Below are 16,185 nucleotides of genomic sequence, written 5' to 3'. Positions count from 1 at the left end.
GTTAATTACGAACGAATGATAATAAGTTTAACAATATTTTTCGTGTCGTCAATACATAAGTTACTTATAGTAATCAACAGCTGTTAATACCATGATTGAAAAAGGAATTGCATTTCGGCAAATGTAATTTACAAATGGTAAAGCACAAATTCATGTGTTATCATTTTTTAAATGTTTTATTTTGTAAAAGCACATATACGTATAAGTGTTATATGTCGTACTAAATTTTGTTTCAGTTTAAAGATAAAACTGCATCAATAAGTTATGACTCATTCCTTTCGTTTAATTATCGTTTGCAAATTACCGGTGTAACAGTATAGCAGTTACAATGCGCATGCGCCCACTACCGTCTTCGTAAAGCGCCACAACGAAGAACTTCGTCGCAGTACGAATTCAACCTTCGAAGTGCGTTGATCGATCGTTACACGTGCGGAGATCTTATACATATATTGGCGTTTGGAGAAGGCAGTATGGCTCTCAGTAAGTACATCTTTATGTTAATAACATGTAGAATTTAGTAAATTTGTCGATGAATCGATTAATTTAGAAAAGATCGGTGTTATTACACTGAATGTACATCTGTAACAACCTGGTACCGCCGTTTAGCTACTATGTAGTATACATACATTGTAGCTTCGTTGCGACTGTCGGCATCTTTTATGTTTATACATATAACGGGTGAACCTAACGATCAAACTTATTTTTTCTCATAAGAATTGTAGTAGTATACCAGTTTCCTTATTTGAACATTTTTGTTACATACGCAATATTACTAATTCCCATTTTCCAGGTTAACGATTATTATGGTAAAGTAACTATGCCATAATTAAGCTATGTTATTGAACTACATTAATGGATCAGAATATGTACCATCTTAAAGAAGCGAAATACAGTAGAAAGTTCCTTGCGTGATTTTCCTGGTACATACTATGTCTATATTTATCGGTTGGATCCAATATTGAATTCAATTCCAGAACACGTACGATACTTCTTAACACAGCAGTGAAGCGTGACCTAAAATTAACGCTCTTTCCCTGTTATTCTGCATATGTTATTATTTACATATTGTTTTTCATATTCTTGCTCGCCTATTTTAACATTTATTTAGACTTCTTTCCCAGGTCTGCGTTCTTTCCGTTGCAATTTTACCAGATGCATGTACCGAACTTTCAAGAATATAAATCGATGTAGCCAAGATTTACGACAGCTCAAAATCGTTTGTAACGTCTGTCGATGATCGATTCGTAGGAAGTAGCAAAGAAACGGATCATGTTTACTCGAGGATGCCTCAGCGAACGATTTCTTGTCTAGTATACAGCTAAATATAGTGAACGGGTGCGGTTGTGCCGGTTTGACAAGCCGGCCGGCCGGCTTTCGAAGCCACGATGCGATTTCACAAAACTACTTCCGCGTAAGTTTGACCGCAGTCTCGAAGATGACTTTGGTTAGCCTACAATTCTGAATGTTATGAAACTACGAAAATCTACTTATATATTTTTAGCACGGTACGATAACGTGAATGGAATCAAAGTTATTGTTCGAAACAAAGTAAACGTAGTTCAAACGTAGTACGGGTAGTAGAAGAGACACGGTAATCAAAGTTTCTCTCTGTTTACGTTACCGTTACAAATTGCAGGCGACGAGCGACGCGTTACGTACGTTCCTCAAACTTTACAAGAACCTGTATCGCTGGACAAATGTCAGTGGTATCGAAAGATGTCCTTGCGGGACATTCTTAACTTTTGCAATTCCGGTATCGCGTCATCTCGACAAGATTTCTTGTGTAACGCGACTTCGCATTGTTTCGCAACGCCACGTTCCCACTATTCTTGAACAGTCAGGGAATCAGTCGTCTCTTTTCTGGAATCTCGACCGTGGTCAATTAGATTTTAACCCGTAGCTGGAATGGCGTTCCCACTATATCCGTCGCGCCACATTGTTACTATTCTTGTCTTCGTATTTGTTATTCGAAGCAGCAAGTTTATAATGTTATATAATTGCGAAAAGTTGCAGGGCCACGGATATGTTTGTTTGCGAATTTTCGATTAAAATACGCATCAATTTAGTTCCGACGGTAACGTTTTCAGTTTCAGTACCTTTCCCAGCACACTGGCCGTGATACTTCCACCTTGCTAGTAAAAAGAACACAGTTGCCATGCGAGGTCAATGACAGCGTGACACGAATGGCTAGTAGACTTCATAGACGCGGCAGCCGTTCAACTATTGGTAGCCGTTTCTCTTGCAATTAATTAACGCGAGCCCATTAAGCGCGGACAGTCTCATGCAACTTGTTTTATTTCACTTGAATAATCGAACCACCTATTTCGTTAATTGTTCATTAGACCAGGCTGCTTTCGAGGATCACATTAACGAGTCACAGTATTGCACAAGGTGTTCCAGCAATCATAATACAATTGGGGAGAAAAACTATCGGATACGTGATTGTAGATTTCCGGTGTAGCTCTGTATACAGCTACACGGTAGGATTTTAAACAATTTGCTCGAGTAGAATTAACCTTGGAAGGTAACTGTCTAACGTTTATTTACATAATCATTGCAATCAATCGCTGTACAACCATGTTTCATCTTTAGGGAGAGTAATGTTCCCGATTGTACTACAACTACCAGGATAGTCTTCCATATCCGTAGTTCGTGGAATATCGTGAACGGTGAAACGAAATAACCAACGGCGCTCATCGTTGCGCAATGGGAAATTGACTCAATGGCTCTAATTTTCGCATTGTTATGTTAATTGTAAACGTAACACGCCTCGCACGATAAAGGTCTTGTCTAATCAATTTGTCGTGCGGTATTAACATTCTGGCGTCGATTACGATTACGATTAGGGTTGCCACATACTTTCATGCAGGGCGTTCTGCCACCCATGGGAGATTCCAGAGGCCAATGCAAGACGAAAATCGAAAATATCAATTTTTTAATTGAGTTGTTAAAAAGTTATTAAAAAATTAAATTAAAAAAATTCCAAATCATTCTAAAAAAATTATTTTTAGTTGCAGGGGTCAATTACAATCATTTTTGGTCATTACGCATACCCCCGAAATCCTACTCAATTTTCAGCAAAAAATTCCTTACCGAAAATATAGTTTGTGGCCGGAAGTGTTTCTATAACTTTTTAACGAAGCCTCGATCAACAAATTAGTATACTTGATTTTCGTCTTATTTTGGCCTCTAGAATCTCCCGTTAAAATTTGCAGGGCGTTCGGCCACCATGGGAGATTCTAGAGGCCAATGCAAGACGAAAATCGAGAATATCAATTCCTTAATTGAGTTGTTAAAAAGTTATTAAAAAATTAAATTAAAAAAATTCAAATCATTAAAAAAAAATTATTTTTAGTTGCAGGGGTCAATTACAATCATTTTTGGTCATTACGCATACCCCCGAAATCCTACTCAGTTTTCAACAAAAAATTCCTTACCGAAAATATAGTTTGTGGCCGGAAGTGTTACTATAACTTTTTAACAAAGCCTCGATCAACAAATTAGTATACTTGATTTTCGTCTTATTTTGGCCTCTAGAATCTCCCGTTAAAATTTTTCTCACGGATAGCCGAACACCCTGTATATAAAAAATTTTCTGATCGGTTCTTCTGCATTTTTAGGCTTCAGGCGATGAGATTTTGATCGATAGTAAAAAGCACACAAAAATTCGCCGTATCGAATAGCTCGAGTCGCCGTAGCACCGTTATATGAAGTAATTGGCGTCGAAATACCAATGACATCACTTCGATGACGTTTTCTTCGACCTCGTCCAACGTGGCATTCTACTATCCTTGATTCTCTTATTGATACCGACGCAGGGAAGAATGTCAGTGAGAATGCGTAGTTATTTATAAAATCTACATCTTATTCTGTCCGTAACGATTACACCGTCGCAGGTCGCAGTTACAGGTCAACGTTTTTAAACTCCAACACACGTAACGCAAACTTGGACATTACGTAGTCGCGAAGTTCAGATTCCAAACAAATCCGTCCAACGTAGTCTGTTAATTGCACTGGTCGCGTGACTCTTATTGGTCAGACATTTTCTAGTAAGAAGCAACTCATTAAAAGTTACATTCACGAACCAATGACACCAACCCGGTAAACGCGATAAAAATTTGTTATACAACGTGCTAATTCACAGAGTCATTGTATCGTCGAGAAATTACTAACGATCTTCTCTCTGTTCGAAGAAGTATTTCTCATTTATCGTTTGCAGAAACGACGACCCCCCAAAATTACTTAGCGATTCGCAACGATGACACAATGATACCAGCGACCAGCGCACAACCTTCGTGACACAAGTCACTATTTATAAGCGTTGCGTTCGTTTAGCAAAAACCTTGTAGTATGCGTATAGAAGCGACCGTTTCGATGACTAGTAAGCGCGAAAGCGTACATTGATCGTTGCGGGCGATCGACGATAGAGTACATTTTTTTTTTCAAGATCATAGATCATTCACAGCCGACCAGTGTACTATCGTTTAACAGGATAGGGCAATCTAGTATTAGAAATCTTCTAAAGTGAACAAAATAAACGTTTTCTTTTCCGCTCGAACAATGAGTTTACATCAAGAGAAAACAAGCGCAATGATTCGACGGGACATCGACGATCACTGACATTCAAATTCGAGACTATGTTCGCTTAGAAAGCAATGAAACATTTTGTGGTTGCTATTAACCATTCTCAGTTAAAATTACTATTTATTATTTGGATATAAGTTATTGTTAAGTGATAGAGTAAGAGTGATTGTTTGACGTTAAGCGTGATACGTAATAAGATCTTTGATTGATGATTTACGCTGGTGGGACACTGTTGGATACGCTCGATCAACGTGCTTTAATGAACGTAAAATGTCCAGTCTTTATCAGCAACTTCTGCCGAAGAATTTTATACTGAAAACGTTCGTGATAACGTTGATTTTTATGTACACGGATCTGGGATGTCATTTACGGTCCTTGTTTCTGCCTTCAGGTAAATATATTACTCCAGACATATTAAGTCGCGGAAAAAGACCAGTTCGAAGCAATACATTTTATTAGATTCAGTTTGAGGACTGAATAAATTCTAGTTTTATCGAGCCTTCCGGAACCGATGTTAACGCTACCGCGATCCAGACTTGTAATTGTTGCGAGCACGATATATCGATCGATGACGAGTCCTGCATTGTCCTACTTTCGTTTCTTATCACACCACCGGCTGATCGGCGTCTAGACGTCTGGGCGCTCGGTCTAGCAGCACTTGCCCCAGTTTCCGCGGGTTGAAAAATTATCCTGATTGCTCGAATTTCGACGTAAAACCTCCCACTGATAGTTACGTCACTGCCCTATAATAAAGTGGGGGCAATTTAACGACCGACCAAAAAGGTAGACCGAATGTCGCCTCGAGGATCGTTTCGCGTGACATGTTTTGGTACTTTGGGTATTTCAACTGACAAGAAACGACACAGATTCTATCGACGATTAAAAAAAATTACAAGAAACTTTGTCGAATGATTTCTCTCTCTGTTTTCCAGCACTTAACACCGACGATAAATTGGAGTACCGCTTCTATCCGGCTGCGACTAGGCAGCTTCAGTTCCGGGTAAAAGCGGCCAACGATGCTCACGTCGCGCTCACCACGGGTCCTCAGGACTCACAACCGATGTACGAGGTGAGAAACATTGGATACGAATGTGTTTATCTCTCAGGAAAGTACTACGATAATGAACTTTGTGCTCGTTGAAACTTTAGGTCTTCATCGGTGGATGGGGGAACAGCAAGTCCGTGATCCGTAAGAACAAATCCAAGCCTGATGTCGCGGAAGCGGACACGCCTGGTATTTTGAGCAACGACGAGTTTCGTGGATTCTGGATCAGGTGAATGGGAACACTTCCGGACCTAACCAGACCTAACCCAGACATAACCCAGTCCTAACCAGGAACTGGACGTGCTTTACCCAACGTTTAATATTTACTGAACTACATATAGAACAATTTCCACCTTTTATACAACAATTTTGTTATCGATAAATGCTATCGTTTGCAACTGACTGTTACGATGGTCGTTTCAGATGGGACGACGATGCCCTTTCGGTAGGCAAAGAAGGCGAAGCGAGCGCATTCCTCACCTACACCGATTCAGAACCGTTAACCGTCAGTCACTTTGGACTGTGCACCGCGTGGGGTGCTTCTGGCGAATGGCTGATCGAAGGTAAAATGTTCTTTACGCTACATTTCTGCATCGATGCATTCCTAGAATTTCGAATGTTCTTAAGGATCGTTGCTTCTTTAGTTCCCTGGTATATTAAGGTTAAGGTTGAAAAAAGTACTTATTTTAACGAGAATAGATTAATGTTAATTTATAGAAATATTCTTAAATGCATCCTTTTCAACCTTAAATTAGATGAACGCAGCTGATTAGTTAGTTGAATATATTTAACGCTATCACGTAACCGATAAGTATTGTATTACGCTCGTTGGTTTTGTTATTCGAAAACTAGTTGTCCTTGCGAACGTTCCACGTATCGGTGATTTTCAACCGGTAGTATGCGTACCACCGATCATACTACCGGGCTCGATTTCATACGATTTGACAGAAACGCGAGAAAATAAAAGAATTAAGAACCGCCGGTATGTATTATTGTGGTAGATAATCTATTTCTGAACAGGATAAACACAGTGTTACGTATATTCGGATCGGTATCACGACTACATATTAGATTACCGTTTGCAATTTATTAATACGATCTTCTTCCTGGTTACTGTATTGGATGTTGGATACGGACTCTACAAATGCATCGTCGTCCGCACAGCCATATGTGTCGGTAGTCGAGGACATCGTACGTATAGTATACGAGGCCTGGCCGAAAGACGTGGTTTTGCATCTTGCCTATTTAGATATTTTAGCTTCTCTATTCCAGTTCGTTTGATTTAATCCCAGCACGTTTACCTCGTTTGCTACGAACGGTGTCAAATTAAAAGTTTCAACCTTTAAACTCGCTACCGATCTTCTGATTCTATAATATTTTTGTAATTTTAATTAGACGCCGTTCAGTCTCAGTGAAATGTGCACGAAAAGTCGCCTCTAGGGCATAGTCGCGCTTACCCCGCTTTACAACGATCAAGAAATCGGTTCTTGCCACTCGAAACTATTCATCCATGTATTTGTCCGCCAGCGGAAGCTCGTAATAGGTGAAACGACTTGAGAAAGTCGAGATAGGATCGCTAACGATTCGGAAACTGGGTCACCGAAGGATTTTCTATCAGCTCCCGGGGAGCACCGTGTTTGCCCAAGTATTGATCCTTAAATTTCTTTGATTCTCACAAGGACAAACGAATGCTCTATACACGCGGAATGATTTGACCTACAAGTACCATCCAGTGCGAACTGGTGGCTCGGTCCTCGTCGAGGTGAGGGCCAAGAGTAACGCGCACATTGCCCTGACCAAACAGAAAGGCGAATCTACTCCAATGTACGAAATTATGCTTGGAGGCTGGGAGAACACGGCGTCGGTCATCAGATACAATCGCAAACAGCCTGACAAGGTTCGATAATCGACGAAGCTTGAAAACCGTTTTCGTTCCTTTAATCCATTGTACCTGGATGTTTAAACTATACTTTCTTCTTTCGAAACTGTGCCCGTGAGCCTCACAGAATTAAGAACTACTGGCCCCCAACACTCTGTATAGAATTCACTATAACAATGGAATATCCAGAGACAGTCACTTTTCAATTAATTTAGCTAACAATGGATTGGACAAATTGGTACAATCGACTTGTTCGTTCGATCGTGATAAAATTGACTTTGCAGTTACGCAACAAGTATTTCGCTACGCCAGTTTGGAGGCCAAAGGGTTTCTAACAGTATAAATAAGCATTCTCCCTCGGACGGTGTCCGTTGCCACGCGAAAATTGATTACGATCTTAACGAAGGACTTAAACCTTAGATGGACAGGTGTATTATTAGGGCACAAAGGTTTAAAGGAATTCGAGTTCCGGTTTCCGGTAACGCAGCGAACGTGTTCCCCTCTAAAACGGCTGATTTTGCGCCGACAGGTGCATATGAGCACGCCAAACCTGCTGAACGCGAACCAGGCAAAGAAGTTTGCGATTTCTTGGCTCGACGGCCTTATCACGGTCAGGACTGGCGATCTAAACGGTCCTGTGATCATGGAATGGCAGGACCCGAAGCCATTTGACGTGAACTACGTGGGCGTGCGTACCGGTTGGGGTGCGACCGGAAAATGGAATCTTCGAATCGAACATTACCCACCCCGGTCCGGTTCCAAAAGTAATTCATCCAAACAATCTGTACTTTTTTTTTTTTTCTTCAATTTTGGATTTACCATCTTCAATGGTACAAGGTCTTTGATCATCGCTGTGAGCATCCAAAGCTTGTTACTTCTTGGCCTTGATTGTTCTAACCAAGGCTGAGAATCGTGGTTAAGTACAAATCGAGGAACGTAGGATTCGACGAACGAACTATTTCTGCTTCGAAAAAAGTTAAATAAAGTTTTCGTGTACCGAGAAAGCAGAACCGACCCCGCGAATCCTATGTTTTAAATCTGTACTTTCGAGCGAATGGTATAAACGGTGTCAGCAATTGCTTCGCGTGGAAGTTTCATCGAATCGATACCATCTCCTTTCCGCAACAATGCAGTTTATATTTTCCACTTCCTCTCTTCGACTGCATTCACGGATCTCGGGATCGTTGAGTAATAAAATTGTCCGCGTTTGGGTGGCCTGTAAAGACATAAACTTTTTAGTATGGATAACAGAGGGTGGGTTAGAGGACGGGGGCTTGAGCGGCTAATCGAGTTTGGTCCGGCTATAGTTTTCTCGTCTTACTAACAGCACGCTGAGTCATGTTTTTCATATACAAATTGCTCTAACACCAGCATGTTTCACTAAATGTGCCGAGATCGTCGTATCGCTGTTCCCTGCGGACGCATCGTTTTTATCGTCACCTTCGACCCTTTTCAACATATTCTCGTGGCACGCGATTCCATCGATCCATAATTGCCAGAGTAATCTCGATGAAACGAGACCATCGCTTCATTAGCATTAAATTATCGATAACGGGACTATAAACGTTTCTTTTTCAATGTTGTGTATTTTTTTTTTTTGAGTACAGTGCATGGAAGAAAATGTCGCATACGTTCCGACATCTGAAATATTAAATTTGATCGGTGACGTGTAAGGTATAATTATTTATAGTTGGAGAAAATTATTGTTTTCCATCTATGTGTGTTGCCTCGCACCACCGATTAATTTTCTTTTTTCGTCGGAGAATAACCCACTTACCATGCATAAATAACACAGGAAATAATTAAGAAGCGTTCCCCTCAACGTCTGTTTCGATATCACCTGCTTGTAGAAGGTCCATCAGCACCGCCGGCGGAAGTGGGAGACGTTATTTGGTGCGGCGCGGTTGGTGGAATGGTACCCCCAAATGCCATCGAAGGTGGAAGGGACGAGGAGCCCTTATTCGTGGGAAGAGCTCGCCACGAGGGTGCCCTTTTGCCAGGAAAAGTGAAGCCAAGCCACTCTGTTTGTTACGTTGCCTGGGGCGGTCAGGAACATGGAAAGTCTGAATACGAGGTAATGCGAATTGTAAAAATTATTTCATTTAAAATATAACCTTATGCTATTTTAATTTTATTTTAGGTTCTCTGCAGCGCCAACCCTCCTACGTGGGTGCCGACCAGCGGAAATAACATTCCTCCTAACGCAATTCCCGCTGGTGAATCCGAAGACGGAGAAACACTTTACGTCGGGCGCGTACATCACGAGGACACTTTGACCATCGGCAAAGTGCAACCATCTCACAGTGTTTGCTATATACCGTTTGCCGGTAGTGAAGTTGGTTTCCCCGAATACGAGATCATGATCTGGCAATAAACGACGAGAAAACAATTGAAAGACGCACCGACTTGTCGATGAATCCTCCTAATTGTTTAAAATAGCCTTAGTTCTGAAAGGAATTATTGTACGTATTCCGTATGCTTTTCCTCACAAAAATCCGTTCCTCTAATAAAAGCGAATCTATACATTTTGCGATCCAGTAATGTATTTAGCGAAACTCGATAATTGTCGGTATCTTATTAAAGGGGAGGGATGGAATATATATAGTGCAAGATTATGAGAATCTCATATGTGTGCAAACTAGTCTAGTTATGAGTGGGCGGATTCGTATTCATCGATCAGTCGGTGTATATACGTAACGAAAGAGTACACGCAATTGCAATCACGCTGTATAAGCGCAAATCAAACTGGCTATACATGTAGTTTGATTATGTATGCTAATTACTTGTTGTTAACTCCAGTTTGAGCATTTATGCTGTTTGAATAATTGTTGCCTTTAACTCGTTCCTGTTCAAACGAGAGAGCATCGCAAAAATATGTATTCAAGAGCTATATAGTTTTTTAACGCACGACAATTTTTCGCTTTTTTGAAATCATTATTTTTAGAGTCTATATTGTTACAAAACAGAAAATAAATACTTCCAAATATCATACCGGTTATTTCCAATTTCCTTCAGATTACTTACGAGCAACGAAAGTATGTAGAATGTTCAGTGATGTGAACTCGACAAGTTTAGAAACTTAAACTTTTTGGCGCGAAACTTATACTGCCTCCTAATTTCAAACTATGGCTCGTTTCGAATTACTGTGGATGATTTGATCATACACATTGATGAATAAATTTCACAAAACATACGTGTAGAATGTGTCGAAATTTTTTGATCGAAAAATCAATTTCTATGTAGATCATGCATCCAAGGATTAAATTACTAAAAAATTATAACTGTAGCAGCTTTAATCTCTTAGCACGAAAGTCAATGATCAGATGAAATCCAACGAATCATTGAATTCTAGTGTTTCTTTTCAATGTGTTTCTCGTGGTTAAACTGCCCGTTGGTTTACTGTTTCCATTCTGATAAGTCGGTCCGACTGTCGGAATTCGGATTTCAACAATGGCGGCCGATCCGTCATGGCCTACCGTTAAATGTCAATTGGTAGAGAAAATTTTAAAATAGTGGTAGTTTGAAAGTGTTTAATCTATAAAAATGGCAGCAGAAGAGCCTGCTACTATCGACGATGGTATCGCCGAGCCTGGTATTGAACCAGGTGCCTCTGCAGAAACGATGCTTGTTACGACTGATAGTTTCGAAGAGTACGAGCAAGAAATGAGTAGTAGCATCGACGATAGGCACATGAAAGAAAGCACAACGAGCACTATCTCAGAGATTCAGGAAGACGTGCAAGACATTCCTACGACACCTATTACAACCAGTCCACGTAACCTCGAGAAAACAGCTTCTATCGATGATTCTGAATTAGTACGTTTCATAACCTCTTCCATAATGAACACTGCGAATAGATTTAATGTAGCAACAACTGTATTAAATTAAAATGACGATGATTGTACCTAGTAATTCACCATAGAAAGAAATCGATACTTTTCTAAAAGTTATAGAGCAAAGATTATCACATGATTTAACTAAATTTGTTTGAATTCTATTTTGGTAAAAGAGTCCTGATCTTTTCTGTTTTTCGTTTAACTAAGTTTGTGCATTTTAGGAGGATGTCGCGCATCGATTGGGACAAAGTAATTTAGATTCGGATCCCTTGCGGTGTAAGACATGGCTGGCGCAAAGAAAACATATATTTATATTGAGCCAGGCAGGAAAACCCATATATTCTAGGTATAGTTCAGAAGACAAACTAGTCACAGTTATGGGTGTTATGCAGGCCCTAGTTTCATTTGTCCAAGCTGGCAGTGATATGATTAGATCTGTACACGCGGGGGATACCAATTTCGTATTTGTTGTCAAAAGTCCACTGATTTTAGTAGCAGTTTCAAAAACACTTGAAAGTGTACCTCAACTTACATTACAATTAACGTACGTAGAGTTTAATAAAATAAGGTTTAGTCCGTTTGGTTGTATTTTAACGCAATCTGATCTCATTATAGATATGTATATAATCAAATAGTTTCTGTGTTAACGCAATCACAGTTAACTAGAGTATATGATCAACGTAGAAATTTTGACTTACGAAGATTATTAACTGGCAGTGAAAGACTGATAGATCACCTATTAAATTTTATGGATAGAGAACCGGCATTCTTTTTAGGAGCCATCAAATGTTTGCCTTTACTTCCTTCGATGAGAAGTTCTATTACACAAACTATCATTCAGACGTGCTGTAAAATTAAGGTGCTACATTTAGCAATGTATATTGAAACAAACTAGAAAATATTTTACCTCTGTAACATTATACTAATAAGATGTGTACGTTACTTTTCAGAATTTAGTGTTTGCAATTCTTCTAGCTGATAATCAGTTGGTAACATTAGTCAGAATGAACAAATTTTTTTTACACCCTGCAGATTTGCACATAATTCAAAATTTGGTCGATAGTTCAGAGTCGCTTAAAACGGCCGAGAGTTGGACGCCAATATGTCTGCCAAAATTTGATGCTAATGGTTATATGCACGGGCATGTATCATATTTGTCAGAGGATTGTCAGGCGTGCTTGCTTCTGCTAACGGTCGACAGAAATGTATTTTATACACTTTCCGAGGCAAAACAAGTAGGTGATTTGTGTCGTTATTTCAAACAGGTTTCCTTTAAAGAAATGTCACTGTTGTAAATGCTAATTATCTTTATTCTTAGAAAATTGTAGAAAAATTGAGGCGAACAAATTGTTTGGAAGCAATTAATGAATCTATGAATAAATCGCCGATCACAACCGCTGATATTGGGTTACCGGAAATGCGACATGTTCTGTACAAATGTAGAAGTACAGCACAGTTTTGGAGTCCTGGACTTCAACCTCCATATACAACGGATGAAGAAATAGAACGGTAAATATACGACGATCTTTTAACGTATGAGTTTTCAGAAAGATATGCAATAAAAAAACTATCGTAATGATAAAAAATACCTCGATATGTCTATTTGTTTCCTGTAGACTGCTCGGACTTTATCAGTGTTTGCACCATAGGCTACACGCACCGAATCGACCACTAAAACTTATCTTTCAGCAATTAGACAAGGAGACCATGTTAGTGTGGGTAAGTCGTAATATAAATTAATTAAAAATAGTAATATAGTAAAAATTACTACTAAATTAACTTAAACATGTTTATAGGTAACAGTAGGTTTTGAATTATATATTACATTCGAACCACTTGTAACAAAGCCCGATGCCATTGAGGCAGTGAGTAAATTGTTGAAATGGATTAAAAAAGAGGAAGAGAGATTATTTATTTTAAATTCACCAACATTTTAAAAACGGATATAATTAGTAATATTTTAAAAAATTATTCACGAGACTAATATAATTTGAAAATGAGCATTGTTCAGTGACAATTTATATCGATTTGATGAATAGTAATTTGTTAATAGCAAAACCAAGCATCAGAAACGATAAGTATACCGATGCTCTTTCTCGCGTATTGATACTATACTTTTGCTCATTATTTTTAATTATGAAAAGTACTGTGAAATAAGGTACGCGTGTGAAAATGTATATATATATATTCGAAGACATTAAGCGTGTAAAATCGTATAGATTACATTTACAGACAGGCTATGACATTCTCAACCTATTTTATTATATGGTGCTTGAGAAAATTTGTCATTGTATTGTTGAAAAAAAGATTACTCTGAAATATCACTCTATATCGTTAAAAAAAAATGTATCTTTGGAACTGTTTTTTTTTGTTTGTTAACAACTGCAATGATAAATGTTCTCTACTATTTTGTAAATAATCCTAAAAGTAACGGTCAGCGTATCTTGTTCTTGTTAAGTCGAACAAATGATTCCAGTATGAATGAATATCATAATGTTATAAAAAAACAAATATTGTTACTTGGAACACATAATGTATGGATACTATAAGCTACTGTGTAGCATTTCTATCGACGAGTACTATAATTTTAACATGAAACTATTCTCTGTAAATGTTGCACACTTTTGTTGATCACGACCAAAGTGTAGTAAACAAAATAAAAAATTCAATAATTATATTATTTTTAATTTCAGACTCGCCTGATAATTAGAAACTTTTATTATTACGTCCTGTACAAAAAATTGTAATTCCAATGTTTCGATTTAATGTCTGGTTCTGTCGCGTTCTCGTCTTCGATCTCGATCCCTATCCCTATCTCTGTCCCTGTCATCTCTTCTGTGTCGATCCTTATCTCTGTCTTTTTCCTTGTGTGACGAGGAATGACTTTTTGGCGACTTGCTACGTTTACGTTCCCGTCTTTCTCTATCCCTGTCCCTGCTCCTTGATCTTTGTTTCTCCCTGTCGGACTTCTTGTCAGAACGTGAATGTCGTTTGTCCCTGTCCCTATGACGATCCCTGTCTCTCTCATGATCATCTGTTCTCTTACGGGTGTCTTCCTTAACAGGGGGTATATCTTCATCTTCCGATGTCTCTATCCCTTCGTCCATATCATCCTCCAATGCTGATATTTTTGCCTCTGTTGTAATTATTATAGAGATTAAATATTTTTTTACCATATATCTATCTGTCTATAAGAGAAATACTTACCCAGTTCGTTATTTTCTTCTAGAACGTGCCTTTTTTGGATTCTTGGCAGAATAACATCGCACGATCTTTCATCTCGTAAAAGTTCATCTATAAATTCATCCATGTGAATCAACTCAAATTGACCTTGTTTATTTTGCTTCCTCAATTTTCTATTGTCGTTGAACAGCGGTTCCAAGTATTTATAACAATCTAGAGATGATCCTGTTAATCTCATGTACAATGCTCCCAATGCACGAACATATTTAAATTCTTCATTCTTTATAAACTCAACTATGATGTCCTTCTCAGGTTGTATTTGAAGCATTTTTAGTATAAGACAAAGGAATGGTGTTGGTTTCACATTTCCACCATACACACCACCTATAAATCTAAAATGCATTTATTTATATCAGTAACAGGTTACATTTCGATACAAATTAAAAAATTATATATGTATTTATCAGAAATTCATAATCACATATACATGATACATAAACATTTAAACAATATGCCATGTATATAAAAACAACATTTTATTTAGTAAAAGACGTTAATTCCACAGTAAATATTTACTAACCTTAATTCCATAGCTTTATCAACTAAAAGCTCCGCAGTTAAAGCAAAACATTCTTCCTTCCAATATTTCGAATCATATACTCGAGATCTGATTATTTTTTCTACCAAATATTGAGGATTCGTTCCCCGAATAGATTTTGCATCCTTTACAGTTCGATTTGCCATTTTAGATTGCAAGCAACACTACTTTTAAAAGCATCTTCATACACTATACCAGATGACTCAAATGCTACGAATATTAGAAAATATTGTACAACGAAATATAGGCTTAAGTGGTTTAGTTTAAGGCATGTATAAATATAGCGAAAAATTAATAGTTTCAGAAAATGTGATTCTAAATAAATATTCAATCCATCTACCGAGATCAATATGACAAACAAATGCAACAATTCTGTCTGCTATTACATCGGGAGAATGTTATATGATTCTATGAATGTTTATGACTCTTTATCGGTGCCTTTATTCAACTCTGTTCCTTCGTCGGTTGCTTCTTTGACAAACGATTTATCATAAAAAATCTTTATTAATGGAAGGTGATTGAGATTCGGTTAGGGTGGGTCTCCTTTCGCAGCAACCTCCACGTGGTGAGACCTGGGTAATATTATTCAGCGTTTAATTAATAATCGTATCACTCTTAGCTGGGTAATGTAATTATCAATTAAAAACTAAATAATATTAGCAAATTGGCTGCGATCCGCCTTGCATAGGTTATCATAAAGAGCTTCTTCGCTAGATTAGTTTTGGTTCTCACAATTAATAGCGCTGTAGTCTTATTTCGTTGTGAATTGATAACGTAGGGCTCGACACCGAGATGGTAAAAAGTTTCCACCAGTGCCCGGTCTAGTAACTTTGCCAGAGTGTTGAATCACTGTTCTATAGGGAATTTTTTTTATTGTATGATTTATACATGTTTCTTTTCAAAATTAATTTTTAACTGAATTATGTGTTCTAGATCAAATTTGCGTAAGGAAATAATTTGTACGTAAAGAAGAATGTTAACTAAATATACATGAAAATCGAAACTCTGGGTAATCGTGATTTTTTCAACAAGTTCGACTTTCAAATTCGTAGAAATCGGA

At 38.2% G+C, this 16,185-nt stretch overlaps 3 protein-coding genes across 8 annotated transcripts; 2 read left to right on the top strand and 1 right to left on the bottom strand.

Moving 5' to 3' along the window:
* The first annotated feature begins 300 nt into the window (after nucleotides 1-300).
* Nucleotides 301-10,497, top strand: LOC122398776. 6 transcript variants are annotated; one of them, XM_043398952.1, is made up of 8 exons: nucleotides 301-480; nucleotides 5,517-5,653; nucleotides 5,734-5,858; nucleotides 6,053-6,192; nucleotides 7,309-7,526; nucleotides 8,038-8,272; nucleotides 9,362-9,582; nucleotides 9,649-10,497. In XM_043398952.1, the coding sequence occupies exons 1-8, from the start codon at nucleotides 471-473 to the stop codon at nucleotides 9,880-9,882; spliced, it is 1,320 nt and encodes a 439-aa protein (XP_043254887.1). In that variant the 5' UTR covers nucleotides 301-470; the 3' UTR covers nucleotides 9,883-10,497. The 6 variants fall into 6 exon arrangements, with proteins under 6 accessions (XP_043254887.1, XP_043254886.1, XP_043254890.1 ...); XM_043398951.1 differs by having other exon boundaries at nucleotides 303-480; nucleotides 9,359-9,582; XM_043398950.1 differs by lacking the exon at nucleotides 301-480 and adding an exon at nucleotides 4,377-4,975 and having other exon boundaries at nucleotides 9,359-9,582.
* A 462-nt stretch (nucleotides 10,498-10,959) lies between these two features.
* Nucleotides 10,960-13,314, top strand: LOC122399229 (vacuolar fusion protein MON1 homolog A). Its single transcript, XM_043399755.1, has 7 exons — nucleotides 10,960-11,324; nucleotides 11,566-11,888; nucleotides 11,960-12,203; nucleotides 12,295-12,579; nucleotides 12,663-12,853; nucleotides 12,961-13,063; nucleotides 13,141-13,314. Exons 1-7 carry the CDS (start codon nucleotides 11,052-11,054, stop codon nucleotides 13,279-13,281), a joined length of 1,560 nt encoding a protein of 519 aa, XP_043255690.1. The 5' UTR covers nucleotides 10,960-11,051; the 3' UTR covers nucleotides 13,282-13,314.
* Nucleotides 13,237-15,519, bottom strand: LOC122399230 (pre-mRNA-splicing factor 38). Its single transcript, XM_043399757.1, has 3 exons — nucleotides 15,108-15,519; nucleotides 14,552-14,919; nucleotides 13,237-14,480 (listed from the first exon to the last, which is right to left on the bottom strand). The coding sequence occupies exons 1-3, from the start codon at nucleotides 15,269-15,271 to the stop codon at nucleotides 14,107-14,109; spliced, it is 906 nt and encodes a 301-aa protein (XP_043255692.1). The 5' UTR covers nucleotides 15,272-15,519; the 3' UTR covers nucleotides 13,237-14,106.
* Nucleotides 15,520-16,185: the final 666 nt, after the last annotated feature.

Source organism: Colletes gigas, unplaced genomic scaffold, assembly GCF_013123115.1.
Source record: "Colletes gigas isolate AHSC1104 unplaced genomic scaffold, ASM1312311v1 Colletes_gigas_Sc00012, whole genome shotgun sequence".
NCBI lineage: Eukaryota > Metazoa > Arthropoda > Insecta > Hymenoptera > Colletidae > Colletes > Colletes gigas.
Note: the sequence above shows the minus strand (reverse complement) of the source record. Positions and strands in the feature narration are given on the sequence as shown.

What these genes read in the sequence shown, in the direction of transcription:
- LOC122399230 (XM_043399757.1), bottom strand. Translation starts at nt 15,271, where the DNA reads ATGGCAAATCGAACTGTAAAGGATGCAAAATCTATTCGGGGAACGAAT. An exon ending in GATAAAGCTATGGAATTAAG is followed by an intron (nt 14,920 to 15,107) that starts GTTAGTAAATAT and finishes AATGCATTTTAG; the next exon opens with ATTTATAGGTGGTGTGTATG. An exon ending in AGAAGAAAATAACGAACTGG is followed by an intron (nt 14,481 to 14,551) that starts GTAAGTATTTCT and finishes TAATTACAACAG; the next exon opens with AGGCAAAAATATCAGCATTG.
- LOC122399229 (XM_043399755.1), top strand. Translation starts at nt 11,052, where the DNA reads ATGGCAGCAGAAGAGCCTGCTACTATCGACGATGGTATCGCCGAGCCT. An exon ending in ACGGATGAAGAAATAGAACG is followed by an intron (nt 12,854 to 12,960) that starts GTAAATATACGA and finishes TGTTTCCTGTAG; the next exon opens with ACTGCTCGGACTTTATCAGT. An exon ending in AGGAGACCATGTTAGTGTGG is followed by an intron (nt 13,064 to 13,140) that starts GTAAGTCGTAAT and finishes ACATGTTTATAG; the next exon opens with GTAACAGTAGGTTTTGAATT.
- LOC122398776 (XM_043398950.1), top strand. Translation starts at nt 4,855, where the DNA reads ATGTCCAGTCTTTATCAGCAACTTCTGCCGAAGAATTTTATACTGAAA. An exon ending in TTTCGTGGATTCTGGATCAG is followed by an intron (nt 5,859 to 6,052) that starts GTGAATGGGAAC and finishes TGGTCGTTTCAG; the next exon opens with ATGGGACGACGATGCCCTTT. An exon ending in ATCGCAAACAGCCTGACAAG is followed by an intron (nt 7,527 to 8,037) that starts GTTCGATAATCG and finishes TTGCGCCGACAG; the next exon opens with GTGCATATGAGCACGCCAAA.